The sequence below is a fragment of the Botrytis sinoallii genome (genome assembly GCF_014898435.1).
Source record: "Botrytis sinoallii strain Bc 23 chromosome Unknown BSIN_004, whole genome shotgun sequence".
NCBI classification, from domain to species: Eukaryota; Fungi; Ascomycota; class Leotiomycetes; order Helotiales; family Sclerotiniaceae; genus Botrytis; species Botrytis sinoallii.
In genome coordinates this window covers 1,226,432-1,249,210 of record NW_024066031.1, presented here as the reverse complement: position 1 = coordinate 1,249,210, position 22,779 = coordinate 1,226,432, and the positions used below count along the sequence as shown (strand labels likewise).

Sequence of the window (22,779 nt, the reverse complement as noted above, 5' to 3'; positions counted from 1 at the left end):
CTCCTGTCTATCAGGTAATCCTTTTTGAGCGGCTACTGGTAGTCCAGTAACGGTCTGGATAGAGTGAAACCAATTCAGGTGAAGCAAGGTGGAGAGGAATTTGTGAGCTGCTTTGTTTTCTAGAACTTTTTGGTATTGAAAATTGATATCCAGATGCAAGATCTAGGACGATGCGTCGGGATCGAATTTTTGTTCAGGATATTCAGAATATTTCTTCTGTGTGTGTATAGTTCCCCGGAAGAGGACGATTCGAAAAGAGAACACGTGATATATATAATCCAACCGCATATCTCATACGGAGTTCTTGAGGCTTTTGGTTTTGTGAGGTCTATATCTTCTCCCGGTTCACATGGATTTTCCAACTCAGATGAAAGACGACAAACAGATGTGGCGAGGTCTCACATCTCATTCAGTAACTCATAGATTGTCAAGTGTATCTGTACCGCAGAGTTCGTTAAACCCAGTATGATATATCGCAAGTTATCATTTCAATATTCTAAGCCTCCTCCGGACTCCGTCGCATAAGATCACATTACATCCTATTTCCTTCAAATCGGCAACAAACTTTTGATTCTCATTACATTTCCATCATCAACAACCCACGCATCCACCTCCTCCATTAACTCACAGTCTAAACGCACCTCCGCAAACCAAACGACGAAAAATAAGGCTGCGCATGCACCTCATCATTAAACCAACCCACTTCCCTCCCGCACATGGCGTCTGTCCGTCACTCCACTTTCCTCGGAAAGACGCATTTGCATATACATGCAATATGCATGCACATCGGTATCCGATAAGTGAGCAAATGCGGTGTGGAAGCAGTGATACGTATATGTAGCGAAGCTACTGTTGTGCTTCGTGTTACTGGATATGTGGTTGGAAAATTTGTTAAGGGAAGTGGAGGGGAGGGGTAGGATGAGGAGGGATGTTTGTGTCGGGAGGAAATATTAGGTGCGGGAGATTCGGGAAAGAGAAGAGGGAATGTGGATTTGGTGTGTGTGTACACTGTGTAGAGGCTTTTGTGTGTATGCTAAGGGCTGGAGATGCTGCGTTGGTGATACTATACTTGATTACCTGATGGGGAAGAATGAACAGGTGTTTGATGAGCACATCTTCAACTTCGAAGATGGTAGATGAATAGATACAATAGCTTGATAGTTACCGAATGATAATTCTCGCTATTCTTTCCATGTTTGATACAATTCTACCTATCTAACTCTATCCGGTTTCCTCCTCTGCTCCTTCTGCTCTGTTTGCCATTGCACACATGTCATAAAACTTCCATCAAATCCAGACTGGACAAGATTAGCATAATGCACATTCTCAATCCAATATTCTCCTTGTGTTATTCCATTCCACCTCATTCCAGTAACCCTAACCATAATGTCCGCCGTGCCTTCAATTCGTGATGGCTGCGGTGAGAAGAAATAGATGGGCATCACATGCATCTATCTAGTCTTTCCAAGTAAGATATTCTACTATGGTACATCGTAAATGTTTCACCTAAGTCATATTATAAATCTTGATCATTGCAATGTCCTCGTCATTTCGATCTAGTAACCTCGTCATCTCATCACAGTAAGATATCTAGTGGCCCCCAACCCAATCCTTTCATTCACTTGGATTAATTGACCGATCATTATCTTCCCGATTTGGTATTCCATAATAATTGAAGAATAAGAAGCGAAATAAATGATATTAAATAAAGAGCTGCTCCTCTGATCTCTTTCGTGTAATAGCGACGTTCCCCTCTAATCCTCTATATATATCGACCATCGATGGTTTAGTTTCACGATAATCTGATGTGATATTTGTTACATACCAACCTCATCTTATGTGAGAAAGCATCTTTTGTAGAAAAATAGAGGCGCAATCATGAATTGATGGAAATAGGACAACTGTTCATGAATGATGATACTCAATCGTCGCTGAAGAAAGAATCCTAATCTATGAATGGTGGATAGGTACGAAGATACCAACACATGTTGTGTGTGACGTGAGGTAAGAGTGATCTACCGACTGTGGGCCTGTGGCAGTGATGCGACGCTGATGTGAGCTCAGAAAACTAAACGTTGGTAAGATGGCTCGTCTACCTCGTTTACCTTGTACAAGAATAGCGGAATGCTGATGCGACAATACACAGCAACGGTAAAGTTCACGTGATGTAGTTACATTTCCATGCAATGGGATTGGATTCTGGGGTCGAGACCCAAGTACTATCAATGCATTGATTGAACTTTGAATTGATACCTAAAGTTTTCATGTGGCCGTTACTACCTTGCGATCCTGATTTTCTTTCCCAAGAATGATGAAAGAAACTACGTAGGTAAATCAATGGCCAAATAGGAAAGAAAGCGAGAAACCGGAAAATGTGAAATGCATGAAAAGATTTCGTGATTCATGACTCATGACCAATACTCCTTTAGGACGAGAACGATACTTTCCAGCAAGTCCTTTGTGCGTGCAAATTTCCATCCCATCGCGTGGTTAACCAACCCTCCCTCAGTCATCAACCCATGTATTCTCAAACCCCGAACTCGCCGACCAAAATCAACATATCTCATATCTCATATCCCATACTTAATTTCCCAATATCTTAAGCTCATCTGCACGTTTGCAATGATATCACATCAAGCGTGTGATCAAAATTGCCATAGTAACCGTAAACCATGACCCTATTCACATCATCCACAACCACGGAACGCCATCTACTCCACCACCTCTTCACTCCAATCACCCAAACCTGCCTCGCCAAAATGAACCGGTCCCAGCTTCAAGAAACGCCTTGAACTCATCCCTTTTGGTCCATCCACACTAGAAATTGTGTTATTGCTCGCCTCACTACTCATGCTCTCACTCCTCGCCGTTTTTCCCAATTCCTGTTCAATGCTGCCCGAATTCTTGGCACCACCATCCTCATCACCGGCTCCTTTCTCACCAAGCTCCTCACCCCCAATTGTACCACGCGTCTGATCTCCTAGCTGACGCGGCGTCAAAACAGCAGACACTTTGGCCGACTGAGCCACGGGATAACTAGCCGAAGTCTTCGGAGCCAGATACAGAAACGAATGCGAATTCTGGCTCGCCTCTTCAGCGGCGGGAACAAAGTTTTCCTGTCCGCTCATGGCGAGAGCCTCGATTTCGGAAGCAGGCATAGAAGCTCCTGCATGTGTTGGGACTTGGGGGGCCATTTTCTGGGTGCGGATTTGGTAATGTGACTGAATGAGTTTAAATAAATTGAATACGAGAATGTTCCTAGATGCTTGGCTAGGTATGCTATTTTACTTTGCTGTGTCCCGGAAGATTGGTGAGGTAATTTTGGGGGAAGGATTGCGGGAGAAGTTGCTTGGAACGTGTGACGGGAAGGATGTTGTACGAGCGAGATGGGGTCGCAGAAGAGGTCTAAGGAAGGAGGTGGATATGATTTTGGGGTTTGGTGTGGATGAGATGAGATGAGCTTTCAAGGGGGAATTGAAGAGATTTTTGGTTTGAGAGTAAAAAAAGAAAATGTTCCGGAAAAGAATGACAACACTGTCACCTGTCTTTTATGGTGTGATTTCCACTACACTACTGAGCCTTCTACCGCGGTTGAAGCAACTTGAAAGATTTCAACGCCGAATCATGCAGGATTAACGCACGTGCAAGAAAGATTGGCCGGCTGATGAATAATGTGGTAATTGCGTAATCAATGGTAAGAAGTATGATTGCAAATCAAACTTTGTCTTTTTGAAGCAGATTGAAAACATCATTATTCATGCAGATATATGAAGATACATATTGGGGGTATAGCTACGACGACGACGACGACGAGTCTACTTCCCAAAACGGGAAATGGATGTTGTAAAGTCACGAAAACAAATAGGCTCTCCCAAGCTCTCTCTTCGTTCAGTTTGCGAGTGAAGGCTTATTCACATTCTGTTGATTGGATAAACCTCGCCGTCAAGAATAAAGATCGGAATGGCAGAAAGAGGGGACCCCACACAACATCAGGGGTATCCGAGCTTGAGATAATGCCGAGGTTAAACCATTTGTGCTTGTAGATTCGCAACTTTCAATGTGCAAACAAATACAGAATAATAAGAATAGGACATTCATTCTGAGGAGCAAAATGTACATGAACTTCATCGGGTACATTTTCAGTGACATGCTCTCCTAATAGGCGGTGGAAGAGGACATAAACCGATGATATCCTTCTAGCACGTCAAGCCACTGAACAATCTATGTGCTTGATCTCTATATCAACCAATCCACAATCGACATGATATGAAAGAAAGGAACAGACTTGGTTGATGGGTTAAATGAAGAGGGGTAAAAGACCTGCCACAGAGCTAGGGAAAATCGTGAGGTATTAATGGCGAGCAAAGCGCTCAGTAGTCTTCGAAACCTTGCCAATATCACACGCGGCTCGTACAATGCTGTAGATGGCTTAACGCTGAGGCTGTGACATGAAAGAGGCGAGTATTTCTCCTATCTTCGAAGAGAATGCACAATTGTTCATGGGAGAGTGAAGTGTGACTCCCAAACTGCCAACACGAAAACCAACGATGAACGAGTGTGCCCATTGATGAAGACTAATTGGAAGTCTCGTAAAACGCAAGAAAAGGAAGGATGCAAGAAGAAATTTGCCTAAACCAATATCTCCATTCAACTTGTTGCCGGATTTCATCCAGAATGCGAGAAGATCTTCTCTCCTTCTCTGGTGAAAATACGCAGCACTAACAAGAACCAACAAGGTCCTCTTTTTCTCTACTATGTGCTCAGCCTCAATTACGAGACGTCGGCACATAGTTCGTGAAGATGAACGAGCACCAAGAGTTGCTGAACCATGGGATTGGAATGTATACAATCACGTGATGTAAGCTGACCACAGACCGAAGGCAGACGGGCCTCGATTTGGCCTCGAGAATTGTGATGGTGTGCTGATTCGATGTGTTGCAAGACTCACTTATGCAAGAGCGGATTACCTTCTATTAATGATGAAACGGCTGAGGGAGCCAAATGCATTGCGGTTTTGCTATACAGTCAGAAGGCATACATGCATGCTTCAATACGACGTATCGTCCATCAGCAGTAGTGTCCAATTTTTTGGACAAACCAATTCTCGGAAAAGTACGAGTAGAGTAATGTTTGATAGCTAGAATTCCCCTGCGTTGCCTCCCGCCTCCTCTTGACGATGAATATGATCCGTCTTACTATGCACCACGCCCAGAATGCGATTGTGATTTGATTGTGAAGGTTCTAGATGGTGAAGCTCCGCTATGATATCTTTCTTCAACTTTATGTTATCTCCGTGATTGCAGGGCATAGCGTAAACGAGAGTTATGGTGACCCGGTGGACTTCGGATGTATGCACTCGTGTTACGCGACATGTAGCTATGAGCATATCTCATTCTGAAAGCATCATCATTGGTGGATTTCAGAACGATTATTGAAGAGGAATGAAATCATTTTTATTTTCTTTCCCAATGAATCTACGATCCGATTCCGAATTCTCATCAGGTCCGAAAGAGATCAAGGTTCCTATGCAGCAAGCCAGAGAAGAATGTGGATGCAAGTGGTGTCTAAAGAGATTTTGTCGATCTAAGCCGTTGTGCGTGTTCTTGATTATATCACCAAATCATGTCAGAAAGACGATTGCACATTCTTTTGCCTTTTGTCTTTTGTCTTCGTCTGTCTGGTCTATCCGGTATTCACAGGACTTTCATTTCATGATGTGTAGTAGTGAGTGGTAGTGGTAGTGGTAGTGGTAGTGGTAGTGGTAGTGGTAGGTGCGTTGTCTACTCTCTTGTGGTTGTTTTTCGGAGTTCGGAGGTAAGTGGGACGTTTTAAATCGAATAGTATTTAGCCTAGGGTATGTTAGACAAGGGAACCTAGTCAAAGTAAAGTATCTACTCCTCTAGTGTCTACGAAGTAGTGTTTTGTCTAGTATCTAGTATCTAGTGTCTAGTGTCTTGTGTCTTGTGTCTAGTAACAATATCAATTGATCAGTATTGGCATTTCATATTGTCAATTCTCCTCTCTTCGGCTCCGGAACCCTCCTGAATGTCTCGAGTGGCCCCGTCTAGGATACTTAATAATTAATTAGGCACATTGCAATACGGAAGAAAGCCCCCCCCCGTGCTCGTTTCTAAGAAGTGGCTTCATATTGAAAGAAACCCCTTGCGCAACTTCTTGTACTACCATCATTTGACGCGGTCTTGCTTACGAGGAAAGTACAAGGATATTGGGCAGTCATTCCCCTTCTTCTTCAATTTCATACTCACTACCCTTGTTTTCCTCAGACGATACATCGATAATCATTCCACCGGCGTCTATTAATCGCCTCCAATTCGCTGAGCCGCTAACAAACGGACGTCACACATGAGTTCCTGAAAATTTTGAAATTATCCGATGTCTATCACATTGCTTATCGAAGAGACACTGGTTGATCAGGTCATCACCCTATAGCTAATGCAATTTCAGCCAGGCAGCCTGTAGGTAGCAAGCCAAGGGGAATTTCGAAAATTGGAACTCGAAAGGCTCAATCGAGTCAAGATCCTGTATGTCTCCTTTCGCAGAATTAGTCAATCATCTCCCGTATCTGACAGCGGACACGGCTGTGGGTATCCGTCGTCAAAATAACATGACGTCGGAACCCTGCAGAACGAATGGTCTTGTGGCCCCTTGTGACTTGACAGAGTATCGCGAGAGGCTGAAGTGCTGTGATGAACCACGCATATTAAGTTTGAAGCCGTTGGAATCCTTTACATCCCCCATTGTGGAGTCAAGAAATGCCTTAGTGCAGGTCGGGATGCCGATATGCGGGCCGATACCGACTGAAGACTGCAATATGACCTGCTTCAGAATATTGAATATACATTCCTGTTCCTGTAGGTAGGTTTGGTTGCATTGACCAAATCTTGGCCCGTAATTTGATGGCCCGTACCTACATACAATCGTTACACAATAGCCATCTTCGAGAGAGCCGAGATCCTTCTTAGATGTGGTGAGCTTCTTGAAACATCAATGATAGAAATAATTAGTACTTCAAACCATCATCATCCATCCATTCATCCATTCATCATCTTTTGGCTGCAGAAACTTCGAGTCCTGCCGGCGATCTGTGCCTGGTGCCCCCGGAGCAGGCCGTCCAAAAGATTGCCCAATCCAGTCGCAAAACCTTCCTTCGACATCGACAAGTGCCGTATTGTGATCATTTTCAGGGATAAATTTTTAGATGAGAGATAGAAAAGGAGAAAGTAGAGACGTTGCCGCGAAAGTGCATGACATAGTGGCGTTTCTGCCAACAATCGTAGAATTCAATCAATCACGCATATAAAAGTCCGGCCACCTGCCGATGTGAAATGATTCAGCCGTAGGGCAGAGTTGTACTAATTGAATGAGTACGAACGGCGAGCTGATGAATATGTTGGTGATCAGTCCTCGAGGGGCCAATTGTAACCAAGATCGCGGCAACTTAACGTTGGTGAACGTTGGACTGACCCTAGCGATGCAAGCTAAAGAGGAATAGAAAATATGCATAATTGCGGCTGTTGGGTAGAATATTAAATTGTAAGAGAAGTGTCAGAGAAAAAGAGGATACCGGTTAAGATTACTATATAAAAAAAATTGTTTGAAATGTTGGATTGGTTGTAGATTCTGAATTCTTTTTGGATCTGCCGAGTCCCCAAGTCCGTCAGCAAACAGGGCCGACGGTTGAAGGTGGACCATAAGAGAAAACGCAATTGCGGGAGCGCCTGGGACCTTGTTTTCTCTGGGTTTAGAGGTTGGACTTATCACCTAGTACCTTTGTTTAGCTTCGTTGGTTGAATACATCTGATGCAACTTGTTAACCCAGCCCTACAGAAAGATGATCCCTTTGTCGATTCCCGTTGTCGCAAAAAGCGAGAAAAAGCTTCGAGAAGCCTTACGTACTGGAGTACTGTAGTGTATAAAAGTCTTGCTGTGCCATTTCTTGGATTAATAGAAACTCGTAAACTAAATGCTCTTAGGGTGTGATATATTTCTATTTTGGAACAAAAAGTTGGGTTGATACGATCTCAAAGGTAGAGAAGCCTCTTTTCACAATGTCCGCTTGACACATCCACATGGCACCCCCGTAGAATATGATTCATCTAAGGGTTCAAAGCGTCTAAAACCCAGAGATCTATAGGTGTTACGTGAGTTACTAAGGTAGTAAAAAGCCTAAGCCTGCCATTAACACCGTAGTGTATGTTGTGAGCCGCAGTCTCTAATCGGATCTAAGCCGTTTGATTGGAGCATAGTTGTACAAAGACTTAGAGAACTTTGGAATTCTCGATATTTGATTCGACCAATGTTGCGACCCCATGTAGGAAATGGCACTCTTACGGTGGCTTTGGTCTTTTTTCCCTCTTTTGGCGGATAATCAATCAATCGGGCTTGTAGTTTGCGATTTGACCTGGTCTACAGTCTGGTCTGGTGTTATTTGGTGTGGTCATACTCGAAACAATTTAATCAGGATGATAATTTTTATTAAGTGCTAGTTATACTACATACTAAATAAGAATGAAACTAATAAAGTGTCTAAGAGAACAAAACTGGTGAATTTTAGTCGAAAATGAAGGGGGAAAAACGTCAAACCCCCGGTTAAACGACACTACCTAAGCCTAATACAATAGCGAGAGCACTGACTGATGTGATTACATATATGATGAATTGATCTGTCAACTCCAAACCTTCAATTTCGTAAAACCCCCAACTTATTTTATTTCCTTTGCTAGATTACTAGATTATAATAAGATATTTTGCAATGGCATGATGTAGCTCACTAGATATATTCGTTCTTCCAGTTATCTATCCCCACGCGTAGGTTCATTCAGCCATGATCTAAAATCAGTCAACTAAAATCAAGCTTGTGTATTGTGTACTCACGGTAATGTACCGTACTTGGCTCAAAATAGGTACAGCAATTCTGTTTCTTTTGCCCTTGCCCTTTAGTCTCTGCTCTAGTCTCTAGTCTCTAGCCTCTGCTTTCTAGCCTCTAATCAATCTAGTCTCTAGATCTACATTTGCTACTGAAGATGGTTAAGGGTAATTTAGTTGCAGGTCCCATTATTTGGTCCTTGTAACTTTTGCAAACCTTGCAGGTCCTTGCTGCCTCGGGTGGATCATCCATTTTGTAATTTTCAATAATCAGAACGCTTGACTTGTCCGCAACTGCATCGATCCTCCTTTCGCCGTACCTGCAATCTAGGATTGGCCATGTGAGCTTGCGCTTTTAGCTATGGCGCCCTACCGATACCATGTCAGCGATGGAATTGATACCTGCCCGCCTTACCACTACTCTCACTGTGTTCCTTAATCCTCTAGCCAACCGTGTGCGCGGCGGATGACGGCTATTTTCTTGTTGGTATTCACGGAAAGCCTGGTATGATACCTCTATGGCTACAGCTCGATCTGCCAATTCCAACTACATCAAACCTCTTACGGAAAGAACTACCAACAAGAAGGCACACCAGCTCGTCGGCAGGCATCTCCCCCCCTCTCAGACTGACTTCGTGTTGACATCCTGCGATGGATGGCAAAGCAAACAACATTTTCCAAATTGAATGACAGGCAGTACCGTTCACTCGGAATGGTACGACGGTGTATAAAGCAAGCTGCCGTCGCTCATGATTTTAGAGGTTCAACAGCTCCATCATCACTTCTAAGTTCACCACCACACAAATAGCCTACCATCTACAATATATTTATCTGCCAGCTTTCCTCATATAAAAAGTTCCTCAGCAAATACATCATCTCTCACACAGTCGCCATTGTCCAAGTAAGTACCAAACTTTACTTGTGCTTCACATTTTTCTCAAGATAAAGAGTTTCTAGCACTTATCCTTGGCATTGGTTTCCGATGCTAATTCCGGTGTGTCTTGATAGGTCAATTCAAAATTTCAATTACAAGCTCGCGATACTTTCCCGAACAATCACCGCCAAAATGTGCACTCACTACGTCGTCTACAAAAGCTGCAACAGACACTTCGACACCAAGATAGTCAAATGTGCTGCTTGCAAAGCGAGTGGAAGTTGCCCAAGTGGACCAAAAATTGAGACATCCAATGCTGGAGAACCATGTACAAGTGGCTGTCCCTCGTAAGTAAGTGCGACTCCAACATTCCTGCTTAGTCATCTACTGATTAAGGTTAGAGAATATGCCTCCTCGAACCTTTAAACCGTATTCGAAGGCGGCACCTCGGAATTCTCCAATCGTCTCCGACGGGACTAGTCGAGTGGAGCTGGATATTTTGTGGGCATCCGTGCAGATGAAGGGGTTTGGAGCTAGAGGCGAATTTAGAACAGGGTCAGAAATCTAAGGTGCAAAGATTGGTCATGAATCGCTGCTGTAATCATACAAGCATACTTGGGAGTTCATGGGACAATATCTCATTATGTTGTTACTTTTGGGGGGTTTTCGTTCTGCTGTGGTAGATTTTAGTCGACACTTTTTTTCTTAATTACAATCGTCTTTCTCTTAAATCATATTGAATGTAGCAACAACATGTGAAGAGTGCACAAGTGAGGTCAATTTTGCCAAATATGTGAGCCAATGCAGTTTTGAGCAATTCAATTGTTCCACTACCTCTTCCCCAAAGTATGTCCTCATGTTCAACTCTCTTTTCTTCTGAAATTCTGCCAATCGAACATGTGGCGAAAAAGATCATGTACGCTAGCTATGGAGTAAAACTTGAGTGAGGTTGAACAATTTGCCGTGCGGCTTTCTTTGTGTAACTACAGGCCCCCTGAGAGAGCGCGACACCCGCTGTCTTCGACTGACTGATAGTCTTATCAGTCGTATTGCGGCTAATATCCCGCAAGCAACGGGCAACGAATGTGACATGGGCTATCACCGATCGATAAGAAAGGGGAAGAAGCGCGGTTAAGATTCCAGGTCCAGGGATGCAAATCCTTGCATTTTACATGCAGCTATATTCAATCATGTGATAAGGCTGGTCAGAAATCAGGCAATTGCCAGTGGAGGCCTAATCCTAGTTTTCTTTTGGACCGGATATTTCCCTTTTTAGTGCTGACAATGCGGAGAGCAACCACATCTGCGATGTCGCTATCAATGGACCTCGAAATATTGGCAGTTCTTGGTCGTGTCCTTCCATTCACAGAGTAGCAAGTGAAGATGAGCATGTCATAGCGCGTCTACCGCCTAAAAAGAGTGGTAAAGGAGAATTCTTTTGAGTAGAGATTCTGCACCGCTCAAACCCGTCGCGATGATAGCCAGAACTCAGCTATCAGCCAAGTTGTGGAGCTGTGATACCATCGGGAGCAGAAGAGCGGCACGTACTTACGAGGAGCAAAACTTAATGTGATGAGAATATGAGGTGTTACATGCAAATTGAGGAAGGTATCCATCTTCCTATATGCAACATCGTGGCATGTTGAGATGACCTTCTCAAGATAGATAGAACATGATGAGTCGAAAATTCGAAATGAGCGGAGGGCCTCCTCGATGCCTGGCCTTCAAGGCCCAGAGGCATCAGACGAAATTTTTACATGTGTGTTGTAATGTGATGAATTATGCAGGGTAAGGTTATCCTTGCTAAATGTGAGCTCACGGTATGCCCGCTTATGCCGTCAAAAAGTTTTACAAGGAAGAAAAAAAGCGCCGGCTAATTAGACGCAGACTGGCGCGCCAAATAAATCACACGACAGAGAAGCTGAAGATAACTGCATACAAACTAATGCAGGTATATTACTCCATACGTTCTGGTGAAAAACTGACACCAAACCAAATGTTCTTAGACAGATGTCATCCTGAAACTCTTATATGATAGTCTATTATCTTGCGTTTCAGGCAACGTCATCCATATAACATTACAAGTTGGATGCTGGGAGCTGCTGCTGCGAAGGGGGTTTGCGGTAGACGACCCGGACTGGTTCAAATACTAGGTATTCTAATTTCAGGCTTTGTACCCGGAAGGATTTGGAATTTCGACGATGTTCATAGTATTGTGCTGTAACCAGGAATCAAGAAACATGATAAATGATGGAGCTATCTTTTATTAAAATTTCGAGTGATGTAGATCATGACCAGGATTCCCCTTGATCTATTTTCCATCAGCTCGTATACCGATATTTATGGAGTAGTCGAATAATAAAATTATCCGCGGATGTAATAAGTGAGAGGAGTGATTCGGGAAGCATAGGTAATAATTAATAAGATCGAAAGAGGAAAGCGGAAGTCCGGAGTTAGTAAGCATTGGTGGATAGCAATGGAGTGCCGCTATAGCGATCAAATGCTGCTGCTTTAATAACTTCCCCATCTAGATGTCAATTGTCTACCAATTATCATTTTCGTCTACAAAGCACAAAATACGTGTAGGGCATGAACAGCAATGTTAAATAATACCACTTCAACAAATAGAAGGTAACAATAGTTCTTCTCTGTTTCCTCTTCTTCCCGTCCAATCAGCAAAAGGAGTGTTTGTTATCTGAAGCCAACAACATTAGTCCAATTGCGTCATCACTATAATCAACATTATTGATTGATTGATCGATCATATCGGAAGAAGAAGAAAATTCATTGCCAAATGTCTATCGACCTCAATTGGGAGACATTGACTACCGGGCCAGATGGGATTGCCCTCGCAGAAAAGATCCGAGACTTTGTACATACCAAGTTCCAGACCGTGACTTTGCCCCGCTTCATCAAGGGTGTTAAAGTGCACACATTTGAATTTGGCTCAATTGCTCCAGAGGTTGAACTAAAAGATATTTGCGATCCATTACCGGATTTCTACGAAGATATCGATGACGACTATGTAGAAGATGACGAAGACGAAGAGAACTCTGAGAATTCTCAAACTGATGAGGAGAATGAAGTCGCCAAGACTTTGCGAGAAAGAAGGAGGATGGACCGAGTAGAGAGGACGGCAAATGGTTCATCACGTACATCGACCCCTCCTGCATATATTGACACACGGTATCCTGGACTGCGATCAATGCAAGCTTCTGGTGACACCGGAAGTCCCTTTTTAGGTGTTAGCACACCTGGTATTCCAGGTGGAACATCAAATTTGAGTTATTTCCATTCTCAATTAGCCAGTGGATTATCTGGCACTCAAACCCCACTAGCCGCGGTTGCCGGTGCACATCTACCTCAAGGATGGCCGGACCGACCTAGCCCATCTCTACATCTATCCGCTCTCCGTAATCAATCTCATACGCCTTTATCTCACACAACGAGTGAAAGGTCCATGACTCCTCCGCAAATTGCGGATCTGAGCCAGCAATCGCTACGCGAGAAGACCAGTGTATCCACTCTCGCTGCTTCGTCTTCAACAACTAGACCAGCAACTCGAGACGGCGCCCCCGAAAAAACGATACCAGAGGAACACGTTGGCGAAAGCGAAGAGCCAACTTCACCACCACGGAGATTTCGAGAGCCCAAGGTGGAAGATCTTCAAACTGTATTCCGAGTCCGATACTCTGGAAATATTCGACTTTCACTCACGGTCGATATCTTACTTGACTACCCTATGCCAAGCTTCGTGGGCATTCCTGTGAAATTGAACATCACGGGGCTATCGTTTGACGGGGTTGCTGTCCTAGCATACATCCGCAAGAGAGCTCATTTCTGTTTCCTATCGCCTGAAGATGCATATGCTGCTATTGGGGCAGATGAGAAAGACGCAGATGCTTCGGCTGGAATGAAAATGGGAGCTCTTCTGCACGAGATCAAGGTTGAGAGCGAAATTGGGCAAAGGGAGAATGGCAAGCAAGTACTCAAGAATGTGGGTAAGGTAGAAAAGTTTGTTCTTGAGCAAGTCAGACGCATCTTCGAGGATGAATTTGTGTACCCTAGTTTCTGGACATTTCTGGTATAACATTTCAAGGGAAATCAAATGACATTCATTAAACAACTTCGCCAACCCAAGATTATCAATAACCAACACGATCCTCCAAGCGGTTTGAAAATGAGCACAGCTCAATGTGAGGATTTCCAGGATCTAGGATTAAATCAAGTCGGTTTGTGAATTATATGATGAGAGGAACCCGGAGCCCCTCGTCCAGTAGAGCCCCTATACACGAAATAGATATCGCTTGGTAATTAGCCTTTACACCGATGACTCCTGTGACAACCTGGCAGACTTCTAAGCTAAGGTCGCCTTAAATCCTTGATATGCCGAATTCATGTCCAGTTCCAATTCTCGCGCTTTATCCTCACTGACCTCATCCGTTGCCCTCATTTGATTCAAAGCAATGAGCCACTGAACAATCTTCCCCCTGCCCTCAAAGTCTTTGTCTGTAACCTTATTTACACTTTGTATGACATCTGACAATAGCGGATGTAGTTGATCCTTCGCCAATAATCCCAATTTAAGTGCATCCAAAAATGTTATAAAATCTTGTGTCGCTTCGAGAATTAACGTTCCGTTAGTAGCGCTGTTGTTTGAAGTGGAGGCATTATGTGATGGTGCAGTAACGGTGCTAGGTAATCCAATTCGAAGTCTTTCCGTGGCTCTAGGGACATCTATCTGTAAAGAGTCGCACTCAGTTATCACGTAATTGAAAATCGATTTCCGGAATATACACACATCCCATTCACTCTTGAAAGTCTCTAAATCCACAAACTCCCTAGCTACACTTTCGTCTGCTAATATAGCTTTGTATTGCTTCAATAACCGGTCGCAAGTCTCAGTGTAATCTGATTCTGGAATCGCATCCTTAAGATAGGCTCTTTCGAGTTGATCTAAAGTGATTATGATACTAAACACTTCTGCAAGTGAGTCTTGAAGGTCGCGCTCTGCTCTAGACTCGGCGAGCTTCACTTCCTGAATTTGGGAATGAGCTGGGGCATTCTCAAACAGAGAGGGATATTTACCTCATCCAAATTTATGGTTGCGGATAATGCTGTGTTCGGTATATAACTGTGAGGTGTAGGCGCATACGCCGGCTGTCTGTTTTGATACATATTGTTTATGGAGTTCGATTAATGTCTTCGATGAGCTTGGGGGTCTATCGTAGGTTGTTGGTGGGGGAAAGCTTAGGCTGTCGCAATCGCGTCTGCTGTGTAACGAGTAACATTTTGTAGCCATGAAACCCCCGAATCAATGTATAAGACAAGTTTTGTATGTGAGTGTCCGTCGAGATACTATCATCGGCGTTGAACTCTATCAAGAAGCTAATATATCGAAGAGTTTAAGATATCTTGGATAATTGCTTTGCTGCGAGAAAGATTACCGTGGTTGTAATTGATTAATTGAAGGTTCCTGGTAAAAGCTACGGAACTCTCACCGCTTTTGATATGCTATATCCGTACTAGCTTATCGCTGTAAAGATTTCCATCTCAAAAAAATCTTAGAATTTATTTTGCAATTTTATTATCAAAAACTCCAATTCAACCATGGCGAAAAGTACTAAAAAGTCCACTCGTAAATTCGAGAAGAATCATCTCAAGGATACATTGGAAAAGCGTAAAGATGGCGCAAAGTATAAGCAAAGACAACAGATGAAAGCAAAGCGAACGGCTCGAAATGCTAAGGATGCCGAATTCTTGGGAGGAAAAGAGGACGGGGAGGAAGGTTCAAAGCCTAAACCATCTGCGAAAGAGGATGCATTCGGAAAGATGAGCGTCGATGATTTCTTTCAAGGTGGTTTTGAAGTTCCAGCCAAGCTTCAGAAAAAATCGAAAGCAAAGAAGGGAGCAGAGAAGTTAGGAAAGAGGAAGAGAACCGAGCCTGAGGAAGAGGAAGAAGAAGAGGAAGAATCATCCGATGATTCAATTGGAGAGGCGCCAGTAATGAGCGACAGTGAAGATGGCGATGATGATAACGACGAAGGAATGACTGGTATGAGCAAGAGTGCCATGGATGCGCTCGCTGAGAAGGACCCGGAATTTTATAAATATCTCAAAGAGAACGACCCAGAAGCCTTGGATTTCGAGGACGATGCAGACTTTGCCGAGGTTGACGAGTTAAGTGGCGAAGAAGATGAACAACCAAAAAAGAAGAAACAAAAGAAGTCGAAAAAGGCAAAGAAAGAGGAGGTCGTAGAGGTAGAGGAGGAGGAGGAGGCGCCAGAAGAAGAAGCTGAGGAGGAAGATGCCTCTGAAGTCACTAAAGCAATGGTCACAAAGTGGACCAAAGCAATGTCTGAACAGAAGTCTCTACGGGCCATGCGACAAGTTGTTCTAGCTTTTAGAGCAGCTGCGCACGTCAATGAAGACGATGGAAAGGAATACAAATACTCGATAACGAATCCTGAAGTCTATCACGAGCTCTTGCTTGCTGCTTTGAAGCAAGTTCCCGAGGTTCTCAATCATCATCTTCCAGTCAAGGAGAGTGCTGCTGGCAAAGTCAGAGTATCAACAGATTCGAAGAAGTTTAAGACGCTGTCACCCCTCTTGCGATCTCACATTACTTCTGTTCAACATCTCCTCGCTTCGCTGTCCGATGCCTCTACCCTCAAACTTACACTTTCCTCGGTCATACCACTTCTTCCATATCTCTTATCTTTCAAAAAGGTTCTCAAGAATGTCGTTAAGACCGTGGTAGACATTTGGTCCGACGCCTCGAGTACAGAAGCAACCCGAATCACTGCTTTCCTGGTTATTCGACGTCTGGCAATAATTGGTGACGCTGGACTAAGGGAAGCCGTTATGAAGACGGTATACCAAGGTTTGCTCAAAGGAAGCCGAAATACCACCATTCATACTATTCAGGGAATAAATCTTATGAAGAACTCCGCCGCTGAATTATGGGGAATCGATCAAGGTGTTGGATATACAACCGGTTTTACATTTATTCGTCAACTAGCAATTCATTTGCGGAGCAGCATCACAAACAACCAGAAAGAATCATACAAGCAAGTCTACAATTGGCAATACGTCCATTCTCTTGATTTCTGGTCGACTGTTCTAGCTGAGCATTGTAATTCCCTGAAGGAGGCTGAGACAGGAAAAGAATCTCAACTTCGACCACTCATCTACCCAACTGTTCAAGTCACTCTTGGAGCTATGCGTCTTATTCCAACTTCCACTTATTTCCCACTCCGATTCCACTTAATCCGTTCGTTACTTCGACTCTCGCGAGCCACTGGAACATACATTCCTTTAGCATCTGTATTACTCGAGGTCCTTAACTCCGCAGAAATGAAGAAGCCCCCTAAGCCGAGCACATCTAAATTCTTCGACTTCACATCCAACTTCAAAGCTCAAAAGTCCTATCTTCGTACACGAGTTTACCAAGATGGTATTGGGGAGCAGGTGGCTGAATTACTTGCCGAGTTCTTTGTCCTCTGGTCTACTAGCATTGCACTTCCAGAACTAACATTACCAGTTGTCGTAATGTTGAAGCGATGGCTTAAGGATGCTTCGAACAAGAGCTCCGGAAACAAGAACAGCAAAGTAAACTCCATGTTTGTACTCCTCATTCAAAAATTGGAAGCAAACTCAAAATGGATTGAGGGAAAGAGAGCTAAGGTTGAGTTCGCACCAAACGATCGAGCTGGAGTAGATGGCTTCTTGAAAGGATTCGAATGGGAAAAGACTCCACTGGGAGCATTTGTTGTTGGACAAAGAAAGCAGAGAGAGGAGAAGGCGAAGATGTTGGAAGAAGGCAGAAGGGAAGAAGACAGAAAGAGAAAGTTGGAACGTGAGCAGGAAAAGGAAATGGGAGGCAGTGATGATGATTCTGAGGTGGATGAAGGAGAAGACTCCGAGGCCGGCTTTGAGGATGAAGAGTAAACCATGGTACTTGTGATTGTTGTTATTTCGGAAAAGTGTTGGGAATATCTATCTCGGGAGTTTTGGTGGCCAAAGATCGCATACCTCTATAAATGGTATGTTGTATGACCAGCATTAGATGTGAAGCTATAGCCTAGTCTTAAAATGAATTCGTATTAATGCAACTGGCCATGGCCAACGATTTCTTATCTGCGACCAGTCTATGCAGAAGACTTGGTGATCGAATGTTGTAAGCAATTGTGAAGTGTGTTCAGACTACACGAGTAAGTGAGCCCTTGATCGTTACGTTGATTTGTGCAGGTTTCTGAAACCAATACTGGATATCCAGGTATCTGGGCACTTCTCCATCTCCATCGCTTAAGATGGATAGCCAATCAACTTTCGCGTGCGAATTTCATGATTTATGATTGGTCAATGCGAGAACAAATACTAAAGCTTCCAACGACCCTTTTAATGCTTTGCTTTTATGCACATGTTCACTAGGTACGGACTACCTCCAATCAATTTTTCAAACATAGGAGTATGGGACCCAACTCAATTCCCCAAGGTTTTCACTAAACGACCAGATGATCATAGATCATAGTGGGAGCCGTTCACGTACGAAAATCCCCGGAATCATTGCCTCTTTCACTAAAAGAGGTAGCCTATGAGACGCGGAGTCCCCAGGCTATCTTCATACTAACGTAGGGGGACCCTTGATGCAAATTGCTATGCAGGAACTTCAGTTTGATAGTCGCCCATGTGGTAGCTCGATAGGTTGATCAGCTTCTTGAGCAACTTGGGTTAAATGGAGCACCGTTGTTGCTTCATCGGGTAATGAGGGGTTCTGATACTGATAATCATGGAAAATCGATTATGCTAGATATTTTACATACTCTTACCCCTCATCTTTCTTTTTTTGCTCCTGCTGTCATTATCGGTCCTTACTATCAACTACGTACAAAATCTCTTTGCCCAGAGTAATGAGAGACTACCATGGCTTCTCTTACCCTTAACATTTTAAGAGAGCCTCAGAATCAAATCTTCACCACAGTTGTGGTTTTATTTATCTTCATTGCTGTCATTTTCTTCGCAAGAAATGCTTCTCTTTACCCCAAAAACTCGGCACAAGATGAAGAAAATCCTAGCGCTTTAAAATCCTTCTTGAGATTTTTCTATGCGTCGTTTCTCAAACCGCATAATGGAGATGGTACCGAAAATGGCCAGCAAGATGCACTGGAAAGTTTCTACAAAGCACAGGCGGGAGTGTATGATGCGACAAGGAAGAGGTTGTTGAGGGGGAGAAAAGATATGCTGGCGTTGGTGGCGGCACAACTGGTCAATAAGGCGAGTAGGGAACGTACTCATGATACGAAACGCATTTGGGTCGATGTGAGTTTTTTTTCCTTTTTGGCTTAAAACATGTCGAAGATGACACTTTTCCACAAACTAGTTCTTGTGAAATATAAAAAATGCTAATAATCACGAGTAGATTGGCGGTGGCACTGGATGGAATATCGAGGCGATGTCTGAATATGTCTCGGTTCCAGAGTTCTTCTCTAGCGTTTATCTTGTTGATTTTTCTCCCAGTCTATGTGAAGTTGCACGAAAGAGATTCAAGCGACTTGGCTGGAAAAATGTCAAGGTTGTATGTCAGGATGCTCGCACATTTCGTCTAGAAGATCATGAAGATATTGATCTTGAAGATGCCAGTTTCGCGCGGTCGCCTACTTCGAATTATTTCTCGGATTCGAATGCTGTTGGTGGTGCGGATCTCATTACTTTGTCCTACAGCTTATCTATGATTGTGGGTGTTCAACGCTTACATTGAGATTGGATGTTTCAGTTGTTAACCATTTATAGCCTGACTTTTATTCTGTCATCGATTCTCTTGCCAACTTACTCGCTCCCTCTGGAATGATCGGTGTTGTAGACTTCTACGTCCAATCGATCGTGGATCTTAGCTGTAGAAACTACACTGGCGGCGTGATAAATCGACATGTGAACTGGTTAGGGAGACTTTTCTGGCGAGCATGGTTCGATGTCGATCGTGTGAATCTAGAGGCTGGTCGTAGAGATTACCTCGAATATCGATTTGGAACTGTTCTCAGCGCAGATTCAAGAAATAACTTGTTAGGCTTTATTCCATACTACATATGGCTTGGTTGTCAGAAGAAACCTGCATCCTCAATCGCAGCTCCACATTACCCGCATGAAATGGTTGAACGTCTCGACGCCGCCGTAACAGAATCTCCGTACCTGTCTCCTATCAACCATACGAAAACGCTATCCCGCACTGCGGATAGATCAACACTACCAGAGATTCGATCCAAAGCGTTCGAAGCAGCCATTGTTAACCTCTCAGCAAATCTGCCACTCCCTTCTTTCTTCTACCAGAATCATCACTGGCGAATCCACTACGATGATCAGCTCAAAAAACACACCCAATTTGGACAAGAATATATCTACGCCTTTACTTGGGAAGATACCCGAGTGGACGAACGTCTCCTCAACATCACTCGCGACGATGTTATCTTAGCAATAACAAGCGCAGGTGATAATATCCTCTCCTACGCCCTCAAATCTCCTCGTCGTATCCACGCTATTGATTTAAACCCCAACCAAAACCACCTTCTCGAATTGAAAGTCGCTTCGTTCGCCGCCCTCCCGTACTCAGATTTCTGGAAACTGTTCGGTCTTGGGAAACATCCCCAATTTCGAGAACTACTTCTTACACGTCTCTCGCCACACATGTCTTCCAGAGCTTTCCAGTATTGGCTAACCCATGCCAACGTGTTTACCACCAGCTCTCGCGGTCTCTATGAAACCGGTGGCTCTCGCCATGCCATCCGTATTATCCGTCTCCTATCCCAAACCCTCGGGTTTAGCAACGAAATCAAAGCTTTGCTCACCTCTAAGACCCTCAACGAACAGCGAGAAGTCTGGAAAACAAAAATCCGACCCATAATCATGAGCCGAATTTTCTCCTACCTCGTCGTATCTCAAGAAACTTTTCTCTGGAAAGCCCTTGGAGTTCCAAAAAATCAGCTCCATATGTTGGAAGCGGATTACATAGCTTCTGAATCCGTAGCGCGAAATTCTTCGCCGCTAGAACATTCGGAGACTGACTTGAAGAAGAGTAAGGGAAGTGCAGTGTGGGAATATATGATTCAGACTCTAGATCCTGTGATTGAAAATTCGTTGATAGGGGAGGATAATCCATATTACTTGGTTTGTCTTCAAGGTTCTTACACTCAGAGATGTCACCCTGATTATCTGCGTCCGAAATCGCATCAAAGGTTATCTCGTCATGATGCGTTTGACGGGTTGAGAATCCATACGGATGAAATTGATGAAGTGATTCAAAGAATCACGCCGGGTACGCTTACCATTGCGGTGGTTATGGATAGTATGGATTGGTTTGATCCGGGAGCTGAGGCTGCGGAAAAGCAGATTAGGAAGTTGAATCGTGCGCTTAAGTTGGGGGGCAGAGTACTATTGAGAAGCGCAGCACTGACGCCATGGTATATTTCCACATTTGAAAGATTGGGGTTCGTAGGTAAGAGAGTAGGCGCGAGGATTGGAGGGGCATGTATTGATCGGTTAGTGTCTCGACATTCGTGTTTCTAAACTTATTGGCAATGTGCTAACCCAGTCAATAGTGTCAATATGTATGCTTCCTGCTACTTGTTGAGCAAAATGGAAGACCTGGAGCCGTTGACTCCAGCAAGTCCTTCGAGAATTTCGGGTAGACAGGGGTACATGGAGTTGGAGAAACTGGAAATTTGACGGCTGTATACTATCCAATATCCCTCGCCGGCTGCGAAACTTCTGCATAACAACGGAAGTAACAGACTTTTGTATCCAGAAAGGCTTGAAGTATTTCCATTCTGTAGTGAGATTGGCTGTAACGTTTAAGAAGTTCTACTATAGCGAGTTGTGTATTTTTTTCACCTCTAGATTTATAATTGTATGAAGTACACTTGTGAGCGCAGACTTTGACAAATTGATAGATTGTTTGTAACATAGATTGCAGGCTGGTCTCGATCGAAGAACATTTCTCCGACCATTATATTCATGAAATTGGAAGTACCGTAAAAGCAAATGCATCTAAACTCATTTGCTGTCCCTCCAACTGTTATATTCTACCTAGGTAACCATCCAACCCCAATAGATGCTCTCATGCCTACCCAAATACCTCGAACAATCCAGTATGGTAATATCTACTGGTCCATCTAAACCCCCTATAGATAAACCTCCCAAAACCCGATCAAAACCAACCATTCAACTCAAGTACTCCTTCGAGACCCCATCATTAGATCTATACATAGTATTTCCAATGCACAAATCATCTACAAAAAACAAATACTCAACAAACAAATTCCAAACCACAATGACGTACCTATTTAACTCATCCCAACTCGCGAGCTCCCGAGTGCCGAGCGACCTAGTGCTCGGATGCAAGACGGGTGGGATATAGTATAGTGTCCCGGGTGGCGGATGTTGAAGGTTCACGGGTATTTTAGTTGGATTCCAAATACCTGTGGTATCGGTACTTGGGGGTTGATAAATGAGATGATGGATGGATATCCAGGATGGAGTGGTGGATGGATAGGCGGAATGATGAAAAAGTAAAGGGAAGTTGTTCTTTTGAGGATGAGCTAGCTATGTAGTGACTGATCAGTAATTACAAGTATCTATCTACATATGATATGATATGATTTAATAATCAAAAGTATGGGAAACACAAAAACGACTGAATTCTCAGATTGACAAGTCAATGGCACGGCGTTAAGTTCCACGCTAGGGAGTTGATAGTTTGGAAACTCTAAAGATTGAACATCCAACTAGTGGTTTGATACGAGGAGAAAGACATCTAGCGAACAATGAAGAGCTGGGGTAAAAAGAGCTATTCCTCGGTTTGTGCTCACGATGTGCAAATATTCACATTGCTTTGTCGATCCCCTCGCGGGGTTTTTGGGGCTTGCGTGAAAAGGGTTGGGGAAATGGAATTTCGTATACGGGTATTTGTAATTGTGATCTCTGGAAGGAAGGGTTGCTATGATGGAAGTTAATGTGATATAAGTATC

The 22,779-nt window shown here is 43.6% G+C and overlaps 7 protein-coding genes across 7 annotated transcripts; 5 read left to right on the top strand and 2 right to left on the bottom strand.

Moving 5' to 3' along the window:
- Window positions 1-2,711: 2,711 nt before the first annotated feature.
- EAF02_002876 (uncharacterized protein) lies at window positions 2,712-3,194 on the bottom strand (the record flags this gene model as incomplete). Its single annotated transcript, XM_038898924.1, has 1 exon — window positions 2,712-3,194. One exon carries the CDS (start codon window positions 3,192-3,194, stop codon window positions 2,712-2,714), a length of 483 nt encoding a protein of 160 aa, XP_038761212.1.
- Window positions 3,195-9,266: 6,072 nt separating this feature from the next.
- Window positions 9,267-9,572, top strand: EAF02_002875 (uncharacterized protein; the record flags this gene model as incomplete). The annotated part of the gene is made up of 2 exons (XM_038898923.1): window positions 9,267-9,339; window positions 9,388-9,572. The coding sequence occupies 2 exons, from the start codon at window positions 9,267-9,269 to the stop codon at window positions 9,570-9,572; spliced, it is 258 nt and encodes an 85-aa protein (XP_038761211.1).
- Window positions 9,573-9,952: 380 nt separating this feature from the next.
- EAF02_002874 (uncharacterized protein) lies at window positions 9,953-10,328 on the top strand (the record flags this gene model as incomplete). The annotated part of the gene is made up of 2 exons (XM_038898922.1): window positions 9,953-10,107; window positions 10,157-10,328. The coding sequence occupies 2 exons, from the start codon at window positions 9,953-9,955 to the stop codon at window positions 10,326-10,328; spliced, it is 327 nt and encodes a 108-aa protein (XP_038761210.1).
- Window positions 10,329-12,554: 2,226 nt separating this feature from the next.
- EAF02_002873 (uncharacterized protein) lies at window positions 12,555-13,850 on the top strand (the record flags this gene model as incomplete). The annotated part of the gene is made up of 1 exon (XM_038898921.1): window positions 12,555-13,850. One exon carries the CDS (start codon window positions 12,555-12,557, stop codon window positions 13,848-13,850), a length of 1,296 nt encoding a protein of 431 aa, XP_038761209.1.
- A 267-nt stretch (window positions 13,851-14,117) lies between these two features.
- Window positions 14,118-14,938, bottom strand: EAF02_002872 (uncharacterized protein; the record flags this gene model as incomplete). Its single annotated transcript, XM_038898920.1, has 3 exons — window positions 14,118-14,501; window positions 14,562-14,798; window positions 14,849-14,938. The coding sequence occupies 3 exons, from the start codon at window positions 14,936-14,938 to the stop codon at window positions 14,118-14,120; spliced, it is 711 nt and encodes a 236-aa protein (XP_038761208.1).
- Window positions 14,939-15,370: 432 nt separating this feature from the next.
- On the top strand, window positions 15,371-17,710 carry EAF02_002871 (uncharacterized protein; the record flags this gene model as incomplete). The annotated part of the gene is made up of 1 exon (XM_038898919.1): window positions 15,371-17,710. One exon carries the CDS (start codon window positions 15,371-15,373, stop codon window positions 17,708-17,710), a length of 2,340 nt encoding a protein of 779 aa, XP_038761207.1.
- A 975-nt stretch (window positions 17,711-18,685) lies between these two features.
- EAF02_002870 (uncharacterized protein) lies at window positions 18,686-21,478 on the top strand (the record flags this gene model as incomplete). The annotated part of the gene is made up of 4 exons (XM_038898918.1): window positions 18,686-19,081; window positions 19,182-19,496; window positions 19,553-21,291; window positions 21,352-21,478. 4 exons carry the CDS (start codon window positions 18,686-18,688, stop codon window positions 21,476-21,478), a joined length of 2,577 nt encoding a protein of 858 aa, XP_038761206.1.
- Between the last annotated feature and the right edge of the window lie 1,301 nt (window positions 21,479-22,779).